The sequence below is a fragment of the Amphiura filiformis genome, chromosome 3, assembly GCF_039555335.1.
Source record: "Amphiura filiformis chromosome 3, Afil_fr2py, whole genome shotgun sequence".
In the NCBI taxonomy this organism is placed as follows: domain Eukaryota; kingdom Metazoa; phylum Echinodermata; class Ophiuroidea; order Amphilepidida; family Amphiuridae; genus Amphiura; species Amphiura filiformis.
The window spans coordinates 41143469-41157718 of record NC_092630.1 but is presented as its reverse complement, the minus strand read 5'-3'; the positions used below and the strand labels follow the sequence as shown (position 1 = coordinate 41157718).

The following is a 14250-nucleotide window of genomic DNA, read 5'->3' as shown; positions in this document are numbered from 1 at the left end:
TTATGCGTAGGCCTACTGCATAATGAAGTTTGTCTAGGGTGAGTTAAATGTCTATACCGCAACCCATATGTGATGCGATTAAGCAAAATGAGTCTGATGTCGATCAAAATCAAATTTAGTTGGCAACTGCATTACATGAGCCACTGCTGAAAACCCCATCATAATTAGACTTAGTGTTCCAGAGATTATTGGCCATTTTAGTGTTGCTCAGAACAATAGAATACAAAGAAAGTTGAATACTATTATTATTAGCTATATCTCAGAATCAGTATTCCCGACATCCGACTCATTTTGCTTGATCACATCACATATATGTTTTTTAAATCAACATCTTTATTTCGTTCATTCTACAGAGTGTAGTTCTGCCTGTTGGGTTTATTTGTTGCTTTTAAAAATTGTTTTATACACGAACTGGTAATCAATGCAAAGTATCTTAATAGGCTTAGGGTGAATAAAATGTTGTAATTGCTTTTTATGCACACAAAAAACACATGTACTTTGTCAAATCTAAATAACCATTTTGGGACATAATAATAAAAATATCCAGGGAAAATCTGTTCCAAAGGATGGATCCAAGAGGACACAACCATGTCACTCTAACAGTGGATAAAGGTAGAAACAGGGAAAATATGACACAAAAGGTATAAATAAAATTAAAAACTTAATGTTTCGAAAAAATGCATCTTTAAAAAGTGTTTTTCTTTTTTTAGGGGTTAAAGACCAGCTCTTTAAATAGTATACAACAGGCAAAGCCAGCTGTATAAAGCATAAAATGAAGGGATAAAAAGTTACATATAGGGGGTTACACAAATTGATCAAGCAGCATAGAATTCAAGATATATATAGGAAAAGGCTTGAGTAAGCAAAGAAAATGTTTGAAAAATCACACCATCAAGGAAAGTATGGAAAGTCAAATTGGACATGTGGAACAATATGGGCCATGTTGTTCACAGCGTTTGATTATAGGACAGTGGTCCTCCTTTTCATTAGGAATTTGGTTATCTCTAGTTTTTCCCTCTCCTTGCCTCTTTTGCCATTCATTATGACCAGCTTAGCCATCCATTGCGATTTTTTGCCACTTCAGTCTTTTTTTCCCAATTTGGCTTTCCATACTTTCCTTGGTTTTTGATTTCTATAATTCTCTATTGCCTGATCAATGTGTGTGGCTTTTTATCCCTTTATTTTATGATTAGAGTTGGTTTTACCTGTTGTATACTGAGAGCTGGTCTTTTACTCCTAGAAAAAGAAATGTTGTATTTTTAAACTTTGGGCTTTTGTACATTTTGTATAATTCCCTTTGGATGTAGAGTCACATTTTCCCTGTTTTGACTTTTACATTTTTAGGACATAGGCCTACTTGTAAAGTTCTGCATTTTCACAATGCAACTCAAGTTTTTACTAAAAAACGCACACACCTATCACGTAGAGATGTTGGCTTGCGCCCAAAGTAATCCAACTACCAAACTCTAATAACCCTTTCCAAACAGACATTGAGCATGGATGACAAGTTCCAATGTGTTGCACAAAGAAACAAACATGAACAACAACAAAATAATGTTATGTTTTCCCAAACAACATAACTGTAGCGTAGCACAGAGAACAAACTTGCTAAAATATTGCTACTTGTAGTTTTTTTGCCAGCCTATTTCTCAAATTGGGAAGAATGGTAGAAATAGTGACTTTTGAATGTTGAAAACACAAACTTAATACGGTATTCAGTTTGGTATTATGGTGCTGGAAACACAACCAATGGCTTAACCCTGATGAGGTCAAATACAATATAGGCCCACAATAGGCCTACCAGAGTAAATAAGGATATGCCACAGCTGTGAACTAAGCTAAATCTTTCTTTTTTTTTTAACCTCAGCATATTTAGTCCGGCTAGATGTACCCACTTTTTGTAAAGCCTAAAACGAACAAGTTGTGATTTGGAAGGAGGCATTTTGCAAGCAGTTCATATTCTTGACAGCCTATGCACTGTCAGAGAATATATCTTACCCTTCCTAGAATCCTTTGCAGTTTGCAATGTGGTGCATATCACCTCACTATATCAAATGACACTCCTATTACTTTATACACATTCCCTTTACTTTCATGTTGAGAATAGACTGGCTAAAGATGGGTTGATAGTCAAGAAATAAACATATTTATCAAGATTCAGATGTGCTCTGTTCATTGGGGTACTTTTTGTCACTATCAACCCATGTTGCACCATAGATTTTGGTTGCACTAGATAGGAAATCAGTACAGAAAACTGAAATGGAAGAAATGCATCGTGGGAGGATCATGTGTAAGATGTCTTCTATGATATACTGTCAAGTGTGCAATTTTCAAAATGGATAATAATTGTAACGAGAAAGATACAAATGCAATTAATGAAAGTATTATCTCCAATATTATCTGTCTTTTCAGGAATATTTACACTACAAATACTCTTTTAACTCTATCCTAGCCATGCTAGCTGGTGTTGACTGCAGATGAGTTTCAATTTTTTTTTGTAATTTTTGTGACCATATTTGGAATCAGCATGAAAAATGCATTAAAATGAGTACAAACAAGTCTAGTATAAATTTGGTATAGTGGTTCGTAAGATGGCTCTTGATACATCTCAAAACTTAGGACTGTTTAAGTTGAAGCCTATACATGTATGACTAGCACACAGAGTATTAATAACTCTAATTACTCCATCAATTCAATCAATATCATGCATTCAAAATAAAAATTCAGATTCAGGGATGAAACACACCCATATTCTTATGATTCATTTCAGCTCCAATCTGTCCATCAATCAGTCTTCAGTATGGCTTAAAGCATGCCAGCTAATTAGACTATGTCACTAACTGGATGATTCTACATCTCATATTACCTAATTCTCTTCACGCGGGTGTCGACTGCAGATGAAATGTTTCAAATTTTTTTTTAAAATTCAAATATTTCAGAATTATAAATTGTCATGACCATATTTGGAATCAGCATGAAAAATGCATTAAAATGAGTACAAACAAGCCTAGTATTGGTTCAGTAGTTCTTAAGATAACTCTTGATATTTTGAGAAAATATTTCAAAACTTGAACTTTTTCCGTTGAAGTGCATGGCTAGCACGCAGAGCATTAAGCTCGCAACACACTCAAATCATAGCCCCGTCATTGCCATTTCGTAGGATATGCTTGTCTAATGAATTGGTTCACAGCGGGGAAAATGGGATGCCTGCAGAGTCATACTGTTAACTTGTCTTCTTCGCAAAGGAAAGGTAGCGCTTCAATTACAAATTTTGACACTCAATTTGAAATCTATTGATACAGTTTGACAAGTAAAATGTTTCACATGTGATATACAAAACCAGTGGATTTGTAACAGTAGCTTTGCCAAAAAAATACTTTGGTGTATTAAATGTAAGAATTTTGATTTTATGGTTGATCCTTGGTGTCGATATTTATTCTGTTCACTTTGAATTACCATGGGATAATCACCACTTACCTTATTTTTCTTTAAATTTGTGGTAATATGGTTTCTAATACATTCAAATTCTTGATTCAAACATTCAGGAATACCTTAACCAAGTTACAAACCAATTGAAAAGGTTTATCAGCACAAATAAGACATGACACATGTTTAAAAAAATATTAAAATCTTCATTCTTTCACAGCCTGATCGCTTTGGGCCACAAAATGAACCAATTTGCACAAAGTGTGAAACATAAAACTATGAATTCTAGACAGGGTCAGAGGTCGGTTTATAACAACCCATCAAATTTACTGACAACTTTGCAATAACACACCATGTATACACATTCTTCCCAGCTTATAAATTAAAATCAGATGAACAAGAGTTCAGCAAAGGGTTTATTTCCCAGTTTCTTTAGCTGATTTCCGATATGCAAATCACTGGGGTACCCTGCTCTATGCATTCACCAACATCCTTTTAAATGTAACATACAACAACATAAACATACAGGTAACTAAGTTTTAAAAAATGTTGGAGAAAATTATATATTTTGAAAAAAATTCTTTATAATTGAGTAATATTTCCTCTCACATTTTCCTTGCATTATATATTGCATTTAAAAAATGTATAGTTTTGATTCAACTGTTTTAGTGTTTTAATATACCACCTTCCTGGCTAATTCTATACCAGGAATGGATAGTTTTCTGCTGATTCTGTATAGTGGAATATTTTCGCTGGGTTAATTTTTCACAATTTTATCAATTCTGGATATTTTAGTTGGTGTTTTATTTTTGTTTCCAAATATATTCACATTAAGTACTATGTGTACATATTTTCGCTTACATACAGCACTTTGAACACTCCGAGATCTGTGATAAGGCGCTGTATAAATACTGAAATTTATTTGATTAATACATACTTTCACCAAAATTAAACCCCACAAAATTTCTGCTATACAGTATTTGAATATCTCTCATTTAAATGTTGGATTATACATGTACCGGTATAAAGGGCATGAAAACAGGTTAGGCCAAGTAAAAATAAAAACATGTTTCTCGTCCGGGTTTTAAAAAATTAGGAGAATGAGGGGCTTTTTATTTTCTATTTTTTATTGGAAAACAACGCTAAATACCTATATTTGGCACCATATTTCGGGTATTCAACATACAGATTGATATCTGAGAAAAGGGAGGAGGCCCTTTTTATTTTATTGTTTTGAAAGGTAGACCCCTTTAGTGATCACAAAACTCTTCTTAAATGATGTATTATGCATTTACAAAGCCGTAAAATAAGTTTCAACTTCTGAAACATCTTTTTCAACATGTTATAACTGAAAGTTTACAAAATAAAAAGAAATTTGAAAAATCTTCAAAAAATGAGGAGGGCGCGGACGAGAAACATGTATTTTTTTTACTCGGCCTTACATAGGGACTAATGCTTTACAGGAGAGCAGAATATGCAATTAAACAGACAAGATTTTATTGAGTAGCATTTCACACTGAACTTGAAAACAAGATAAAGTGGAAAAAGAAGATGCATTGGTTTATAGTGCGCTATGCATAGGCACAACACCTAGGCATAGATCCACAAGCCTCAGCACACTTTACAGGATGCCGCTGACCACTAAAGCCCCATACCATTCCATAAACCATTAACAATACAGGGACTTGCTGCTAAGAAGCACATACCCAAGATATTTCAAAATTGACCTTCACAGCCAAGATCAGCTTCCTGTTTCGTATGGGTTACAATGAGACAATTTATTATAACAGCAAGTTCCTTGTCCAGGGGAACTTCAAGCTAAATCGATATTAACACAAGAGCATACTAACCACCAGGGTACAAACCCACAACCTCTCACACCATAGTCGAATGCTTTAATATCGATTGAGCTAACTTGACTTAAAGCAACGTAAGTTTATAAAAATAGTGACTTACCGTTTTGCTTGATGGTGACTTGTTCTTGCTGATACCGCGTACAGGCTTCAGCATCCCTGCAACAAAAACAGGATCCAAGTAAATCTTAGATGAAGAGCACAATGATTGGGACACATCAACATATGAGGACGGCATATTTGCCATGTCAATCCAACACAACTATATCGAATATGACACACAGTTTTATACACAAAAGATGATGACAATTATAGTCTCCAAACCATCCTTTGATGGGGTGATACCAGGTCATGACCCCAGTGGGAGGATGGGAAGACAAATTGGTATTTTTGACTAGGGGAAAGTTCAAGAGTCATAGAAACATGCCATAAAAAATACTAAATGAAAACAAACGTTTCTACATTGTTTATATCACATTTGAAAAACAAATATTCTTGCAAACTCAACAACATGCAGACTTTTTCAAATTTTATGAATATTAAAAGCACAAGGAAGATTGTACAAACAAATAGCCATCTCTGATTTGTTTTTTGATTGCTTTAGGTTTCCCCTAGCAGTAAGTCCTAATAACAACATTGATTTGTTTAGATGTGTTGATAGATGGCTGGGGTTAAAAGTGGAATCACCTGTACATTCTTGACTTCTTTGAGAGGAATAACTCTTTAAACCTTTGGGTGATGGAAGCCTGATTCCTTTTATGGGCATGTTCAATGTTAACTCAAATATACAACAAAATTTACAAAACAAATCAATACCATAATAACTTAAAACTATACAAAACAAAACAATAACAAAAGGTAATTGTATTTTATATTATATGTTGTGTGACATTCCTATAACATAAAACTCCCTAGTATTAGTAGCTTAACTAGAGCGGTTACCACACCATAGCTGAACCATGGGGCTTTGGCAGTATAGTGTGGTACATGTATATATCACCCCTTTATGACCCCTTAATGACCTTAAATGAATTTTGAAATATTTTAAATATGGTTAGAATGTCATAAGGATCATTGCATTTAAATATCAGCTCAATCACAGCATTTTTGGAAACTTGACCTTTGACCCCTTTATGACCCCTTAATGACCTTAAATGAATATTAAAATATTTTAAACATGTTTAGAATGTCAAAGGATCATTGCATATAAATTTCAGCTCAATCGGAGCATTTTTGGAAACTTGACCTTTGACCCCTTTATGACCCCTTTTATGAATATTAAAATATTTTAAACATGTTTAGAATGTCAAAAGGATCATTGCATATAAATTTCAGCTCAATCGGAGCATTTTCGGTTAAAATGACCTTTTTTGACCCCTGTGACCCCATGGATGACCTCTGACATTAGGAAATATTTTTATTATATTCTTTACGCCTTCCTCTTTCATTTGACATCACTCGGGGGTTCATACCTTCGTGGCATTTAAAGATATGTCCATTTCAGACCAAAAGGTTGGTAAGTAAGTAACATACACTAATATAGGCTGATACCATTTCATGGTTCAGCAAAAACAAGCATTAAAATTTCAATTTCAAACATACTTCTTGAACACCAAATTAGCTGGAAATTTAAGCCAAATTTACATTGTGATTTCAGGATTTACCATTAAAAGGAAGATAGTTATTCAAATTTGATCAAATTATCATGTAATTCAAAACAATTTAACACTTGTAAAGACTAACATTACAAACATGATTATCTATCATCTTCTTGAGTAGGAAATACAAACAGTCATCTCTTCAAGACCATTGATAATGATATAATCAGTTTATGTTTTCCATGGAGTGGTTTAGAGTCAATATTACACATGATAACATCATCACACAGGAAGACAGTGTGTTTAAATCTATTTATTTACTCATTTACAGCCTCACTGCACTACGCCATTACTGTGCTGGTAAATTCACAAAATTGGGCCACTAGCTTGGAAAACTGGTCTGCCATGGGGAGGGGGTAGTGGTGGATCCAGGAATTTGAGTATGGGGCACACTTGATTGTTTTGCTGCCACCTTTTCATGGACCATTTTTACACTGTTAGTATTGAGGGGGGAGGGGTCAGAAGGTTGGGTGCGCTCCTGCTTAGATCCATCTCTGTTGGTGCCATCGCCATGGGGTAGGATTTAGGCCTCACACATTAATTAATACTCAGAAGAAAGGGGATTTGGGTATCAGAATCATCTGCATGATGACAGGATTTTAATTGCAAAGATGAATTAACAGGCATAAGTACTGCTTTATAATGCGCCATTGTAACTTAGACAATGGGACCGAAGAGTGCAGAGAGAAGGGATTAGGGTATCAGGGTCCGCTAGATAGTGTTACCTTATAATTTAAACAGTTTGCCCACTCATGTTGTGGATACTTAATGACCTGCCACAAATTAGAAAATGTTTTCAGGCAGCCCAATTTATGTTTTCTTTATTCAGTTTCTCATTGCTCATTACTCAGATGCAAAAGGAGCAGGCTCCCAGTTAGCAATAAAGGCTGTAAAAGTCCCTAGCTAGTTAAATGACATAATACTCAACTTCTTTCTAGCCTACAGAAGAAGTTTAACAATCACAATGTACATTGAAGTATGAATTTGGTATCTTAATTAAAGCGTGTCCTTAATTAAATCCCCTTAAGAACTTAATATTTAAAGTACAATAAAAACCCCAAGCAACATTTGTTATTAAGAAACCAGAGATACAAAGCAAGTAAACAAGAGCATCAACAATGAAGTGATGGAAGTAATCAATCACTAATGTTATCTTTCACAGAGCTTAACCCAATAATATAGCATTTTGGTTGTACCAGGGAGGTACCAAGGGTATAGTAATGGCGGACTTCACACTGGAGGTGAGATCCGCATCCATGTGGATCAAAGTGGACTTGTGCGTGTAGACACCATTGCCAGTGGTGGCGTGTGGGTTCTTGCCCTCCCCCCTTTTGAGGCAAAAACCCCAAAATCACAAATTTCCACTTTTTGCAGTAATTTTGTGCAAAATTGGTTGATTTTGCCCCTGATATTCACTTTGCAACCCCCCCAAATTCCTGGTGCCACTCTCTTTAATTACAAAAGAAAGGCAAATTGGTATTTCTATGTGGAGAAAATTGGCTGGAACTGAAAGGACCTGTATAAACCGACAGGGATTTCACGAGGATGTCCCCTTTGACAGATGCAAGAAATGGGTAAGTGCAATATAGATGGAAAAACTATAGATTACTTGCTGTAGATCATGAAAGTATACAATGATTCGCCTTAATGTGGATCTAAGCTCCAGTGTAAACTCACCCATTGTAAGTAGGAATAAGATAGTAATAAAGGATCCAATCAAGGTTACGCGTACGTGTTACGCGTGAGCGCATAAAATTTGTCATGCCTGGAACTTATGCGTAAACACTTTCTTAATATGTTATTAAAGCTAAACATTACCGTTTTAATCTTTAGTTTTATTGCTGATATCAATAGTGGCAATGACAAACGGATATTCCGAATGAAAGAATCATGTGAATTAGACTTTAGCTTGCTTTCGTTCTTGAAAGGGATTCAATCATGTTTCACCGTTGTTCATCACCGATTAACAACTCGCGTCCGGTGCGTCTGCATGGTTTACCACGCAGACGTAAACCACACAGACGACGAGGACGCATGATTGAATCCCTAATTAACTGACATTGGAAATGTAAGAACTTATTGATAAGATACTATTTTGTCTCACATACTTTCAAAACAAAGCATAAATATTTATTTACGCTGTACTCATGTATTTTATCACTGACTGAATACGTTCATGACCAGAGGATGAGCAAAATAATACCGGTCGACAAATTATTGACATAAACAAAAGACAGCATTGTTTCTCATTTATGTAGGACATTAGCAACAACATTTCTCATAGTAGGTCAAGCAGTCATAATTGCACAAATTCATATGATGTATGCTGTAATTTCCAATCAAAGTAGATATTAGCTGACTTCATTCTCTTGATACTGAAAGTAACATCTACATTATACTACTAGCTCCAAGGTACATGCTGCTGCCCTCTATGGCCTAACATTTCAGATTCACTTTAGTGTATTTTGTCAGTTCACAAAAAAAAATCAAAGGACAACCAAATAATTTTACAGACAATAAACAAAATATAATTATCTTATAAATATCACTTATAGTAATGTAGTAATAAAAAATACAGTAGATTTACCAATACTTCTTAAATTTGTCACTAATTCAAGCTAATACAAGCATTTTTAGCACTCTCCAGATTTGTGTGTGATATTTTTGCTTCAAGAATCCCAAACCCTCGGAGCCATCTAACAAAAAACAATCGGAATAAGTATATGTGGGATGGTGATAGGCCTCTCTGTGAGGTGAAAAACATCATGGGCTACAATTGTATCATGCACCTACAGTCATTTCAAGAAATTGTGTTGAAAAAATACATTGAAATGAATAAATATAACTTAACACAAACTTATACAAACATAACAAAAATAAACAAATTGCACAAAACGCTACCGGGAGAATGTGACCTAAGTACTTAAAATCTTTTTCTGATAAAAATCTATGTTGTATAAAAGGTTTGGTTTTAAAAGCAGGGTTTTCAACTTCAGTAACTTCAAAATAAATTTAAACTTCCACTTGACAGCAATTTTAGTGTTTGTCAAAGACCCCTCACAAGAGAATACAAATCATGAATGCCCAGAGAAGTTATCCCAGAATCCTTTGCAACATGATGCATCACCTTATTATAGTGAAGGGCACTGAAGGGCACTCTTATTGCTTTGTAAATTGTACCCTTTCCCTGATGTTCCCTTGATGATTCCTGTTGAGAATAGACTGGCTAAGCATGAGTCAATAGTCATGAAATAAACATATTTTGCAAGATCTGGATGTGCTCTGTTCATTGAAGTACTTTCTGTCACTATCAACCCATGTTGCACTAGATAGCAAATTGGTAGAGAAAACTAAAATGGAAGAAATGCATTATGGGAAGTGCAAGATATCTTCTCTGGATGCCGCCAAAGGCTGAAAAGCAGTTGGATGATTGCTGCAGGCATTGGGGTCATGGTTCGAATTTGTTAAAAAATTTTGCGTAGCAGTTTTTGGCTAATTCATCATAATCAGGATACTTCCATATACTAAAGCACTATAAAAAGTGCTATAAAATAGTGCTATACAAATACAAAATTGGGTAGCAGTTACTTCAAAATAAGGAGCAAACTGCTATGCGATACAGCCGAATTCGAACCCTGATTAGGGTACTATGGTTTATGCCAGTATCTGAGGCCCAGTCTTTTTCTCTAGCTATGAATAATAAAATTCTAGTTACATGGTCTGTTATACAGACTACAGCAACCTGGGATTGAAACCAATATGGGGACAAATCCAATTGTTGTCAAGTGGCAAATTAACCTTATTATGTTCAAATTTAAAAGATTCTGTATTTTTCTATTGTTTGTTTTCAATTTTACACACAAGTTGCCAAATAAAATAGTCTCCATTTTCAAACATCAGCAAATTGAGAATAATGAAATAGCTCCGAAAAAAACAACCATTAAATAAGACTCTACAATGTCATCTACAGTTAGTGTATATTCAATTGAAGACACTTAAATAGAAAAATATAGCAACATACCTCCTCGTTGCACCACAATTATTGTCTCCTGACCCTGAGGGCACTCTTTCAACCTCTGTACTACAGCATTATGAGGCATATCTCGTATGTATTCCTTGTTTATCTCCATTAGTATGTCTCCTTCACGCAATGTCTTGCATCGCTGCGGGGCAAGTATCTGCTTTACCTGCAATAAAACATCAACAATGTTAGTTTTTTATCTTTTCCAAAAGTTGCTTTATTCAGATACGTGCATTCAGCCATGATGGGACTAAGTGAAAAATCTGGATAAGGGATGCAACCACTTTTTACAGCAATCAGAATTTTAAGACGAGCTTAGAAGATACAAACAACAGTTAATGAATCTATGATTTTGTATTAATTATTCAAGGTGCTAAACTTGCGACCTCAGGCAAGTTCTGAATATTGATAACAAGAATAAGAAAAAAATACTATTTAGATCTAAATTCTACACAGTACTGGACACAATAGAGACTTGGCTTTCCACTGTTTTAAAGCATATAAATAGGAAAAAGGCTCTTGAAAGCATGTTTATTTTAGAACTTTACTAGATGGATAACAGACAATTGTATAAAAGTGGTTGAACTATAGTTGAAATTACAGGTAATTGAAATGTGACACAGATTGCTTTATAATTATATTAAGGATATGATCTACATATATTTGATTAAGTTGCAATCATTCTTAATCTGAACTGGAATATATATTAATAAATTACTTTTACTCAATTCCCAATCAATGTTGTTTTGCAATTCCATCTTTTAGGTAATTAGAAACCAATCAATATTATAAAATTTTTTCCCTTAAAAAGGGAACTGAGAAGTTGAAATTCAACCATTTTTTACAGCAATCAGAATTTTAAGATGAGCTTGAAAAATACAAACAACAATTTAATTTCCAACCATGATACCTTTGAAGATCTGAAACACAAAGAGGTGACAGGTAGCAGCAGTCTGCGGCAGTCGCACACTTAACGAGTGCGCGTAGCGTGAGCTCTCTGGATAGTGTACTAACGCAACAAACAAGCCTGAAAGTAGTGCTAGGTGACAGGTACGATTCTCTGGTACATACCTTTTGGCCATATGGACTATCAGCCACTGTAAATCCAAATCCTTGAGTTCCTTTCACAAATGTAATAGCATGCATCTCAGATTGGTTACTAGTCTGTGAATCACTGGTCTGATCACTGGAGATACTCCCTCTATCATTAGGCAGTCCAAATCCAGGCTTTAAATTCACACCTAACACAGGCACTTTATAATCACTATCTCGTGATGATTGAGGAGTCAATTCGGGCATAGATTTGACATGGTTTGTTGCATGCCTATCATGGTCCCCACTGTGATGGCTGCTTCTCGAAGCTGTCTCCAAGTCGTTTGACGCCGAGTGCGGCATCGGACTAACATGATTGGACAGTCTTTCTGGATATGATTGTGTTGATTTGATGGATGCTGATCCGGGTGATGCAGGCATCGCAGGCAAGGAAAGGTTGGCATATGATGTAACAATGTTTGTATTGGGGTCGTCGGGGTCAAAAGGCAATGGATAGCCCCGACAAACCTCGAGTCTGACTTTCTGACCTGGTTTGATAGTTTGAAACATGGCGACTACTTCATGATGCGTGTAGCCTAGGACAAGTGTTTCATTCACATGAACTAATACATCACCTGAAAAATAAAAGACAAAATGAAAACTTTTAAAACAGTTATAACATACTGTATACGCTGACATTTTCGCAGTGGTTTTATTTTCGCGAATTTCGCGGATTAATATGTACCCGCGAATATGTTTATGTATTTTATTATAAGTTGCCAACAACCGCAAATTTAACATCTCGCGAAATTGTCAGTGAATACTTGAAACCGCGAAAATATCTGTACGCGAAAATATCTGTACGCGCACAGTACACTGTTCTGCCTCATTAGCAGCCCTGCTCTCCCCTAATAAGTTCCCCATGCAGAATATTTGGAGTGATAATTGTTTAAGCACCCATTTTCAATGCACATGACTTGTATAACTAGTATTCCATCAAATGTCTTGAATAAAATCATCTTCTGAACCGGCAATTTAGGATTATGATGATTTTGACTTCAGATACACAGCATACACTGTATGTTGAATGTTCATGCATGTAAATTCCCATTTGTATGTTTCATTTCAAAAAAGTCCCTCTACCGGAAATGACTGACGTAAGTGCCCAGAGCAATAATTAGGTCGGATATGGCATTTCATTGTCATTTTTATCAATATGCTTCATTCAGGACTTTGCACCTCAAATGTCACAAGCAAGCAATTTACAGATGCAATGACATATTATTCAGGCAGTCATAATGTTAATCATTGCTAGACCAGAACAACCCTTCAAGACAGTAAGTAATCAATCAATCATATTGGAAATTGAGCAGTCCAACACTTCCTTTTCAGGCCAACCATCATAAAAGCATTAACACAGTTTACACACCATTCAAGATGTAGGCGTGTGTGCGGTGCACGCGTGGGTAATGCTGCCAAACGGGCATGAAAATGAGAACATGCAAAGACCCATGTTCACCTGCAGATTTTACATGTGTTCTACTTTCAAGTACAAATGTCAGAAAGCATTAACGGTAAGTTGATTTATAGATATACTAATGGGCTATTCCAGTTGAAATCCATACACCCCCGAAGGAAGACATGACCTTAATTCCACACACATGGGGTGTAAATTTCAAATGGAATCACCCATGCATGTAGCCCCCTTTGAAATTCACACTCCCTGTGTGGAAGATTAAGGCCATGTCTTCCAAATTATGGTATATGTATTTAAACTGTAATAGCCTAATACACACTGTCCCTACTTGCATTCCTGTTAATCATCCACAAATTTTCACCAAGAATGTGTCTAAATGTAGGCTATATGTATGTGCTTTTTCTCCATGAGTAAAGAAGACTGAAAACAGGTTGGAAAACTGTCATTTACATAAGACGTTTCTACTTTACCTGTTTTTAGTATGCCATCACTATATGCAGGTCCATTAGGAACCACACTCTTTATCTGTAGAAACTCTTCTGGGTCATCACCTCCTACGATAGTGAAGCCAAAACCTACAGTGCTTTTGCAAATAGTGGTCACTATTTTCTCTCCTTTTAACTCCTCCGGGTGCTTGGTAAACATTGCTTTCCATTCTTCATCTGTGGACATCAAAGTAAATCACAAGGGGTTTTAGTTAGACAGAAAATACACATTCCCATGTGTGTTCTAAAGTGCTTTTTATGCACTTTGTACTTCACAGATATGAGTGAAAGAGGTCTG

The 14250-nt window shown here is 35.5% G+C and overlaps 1 protein-coding gene across 8 annotated transcripts in view; it reads right to left on the bottom strand.

Annotated features, from left to right (window-relative positions):
* LOC140148521 (membrane-associated guanylate kinase, WW and PDZ domain-containing protein 2-like) overlaps positions 1-14250 on the bottom strand; it is a 97118-nt gene that overhangs the window by 31251 nt on the left and 51617 nt on the right. For all 8 annotated transcript variants that reach the window (XR_011858493.1, XM_072170505.1, XM_072170506.1 and 5 more), the window contains 4 exons: positions 13938-14129; positions 12030-12625; positions 10959-11124; positions 5383-5438 (listed from right to left, as the gene is read on the bottom strand). Coding sequence is in view for 7 of the 8 variants with exons in the window: in XM_072170505.1 (XP_072026606.1) it covers positions 5383-5438; positions 10959-11124; positions 12030-12625; positions 13938-14129 (1010 nt within the window). In the remaining variant the exon portion in view is untranslated. The remainder of the gene's footprint in view (positions 1-5382; positions 5439-10958; positions 11125-12029; positions 12626-13937; positions 14130-14250) is intronic.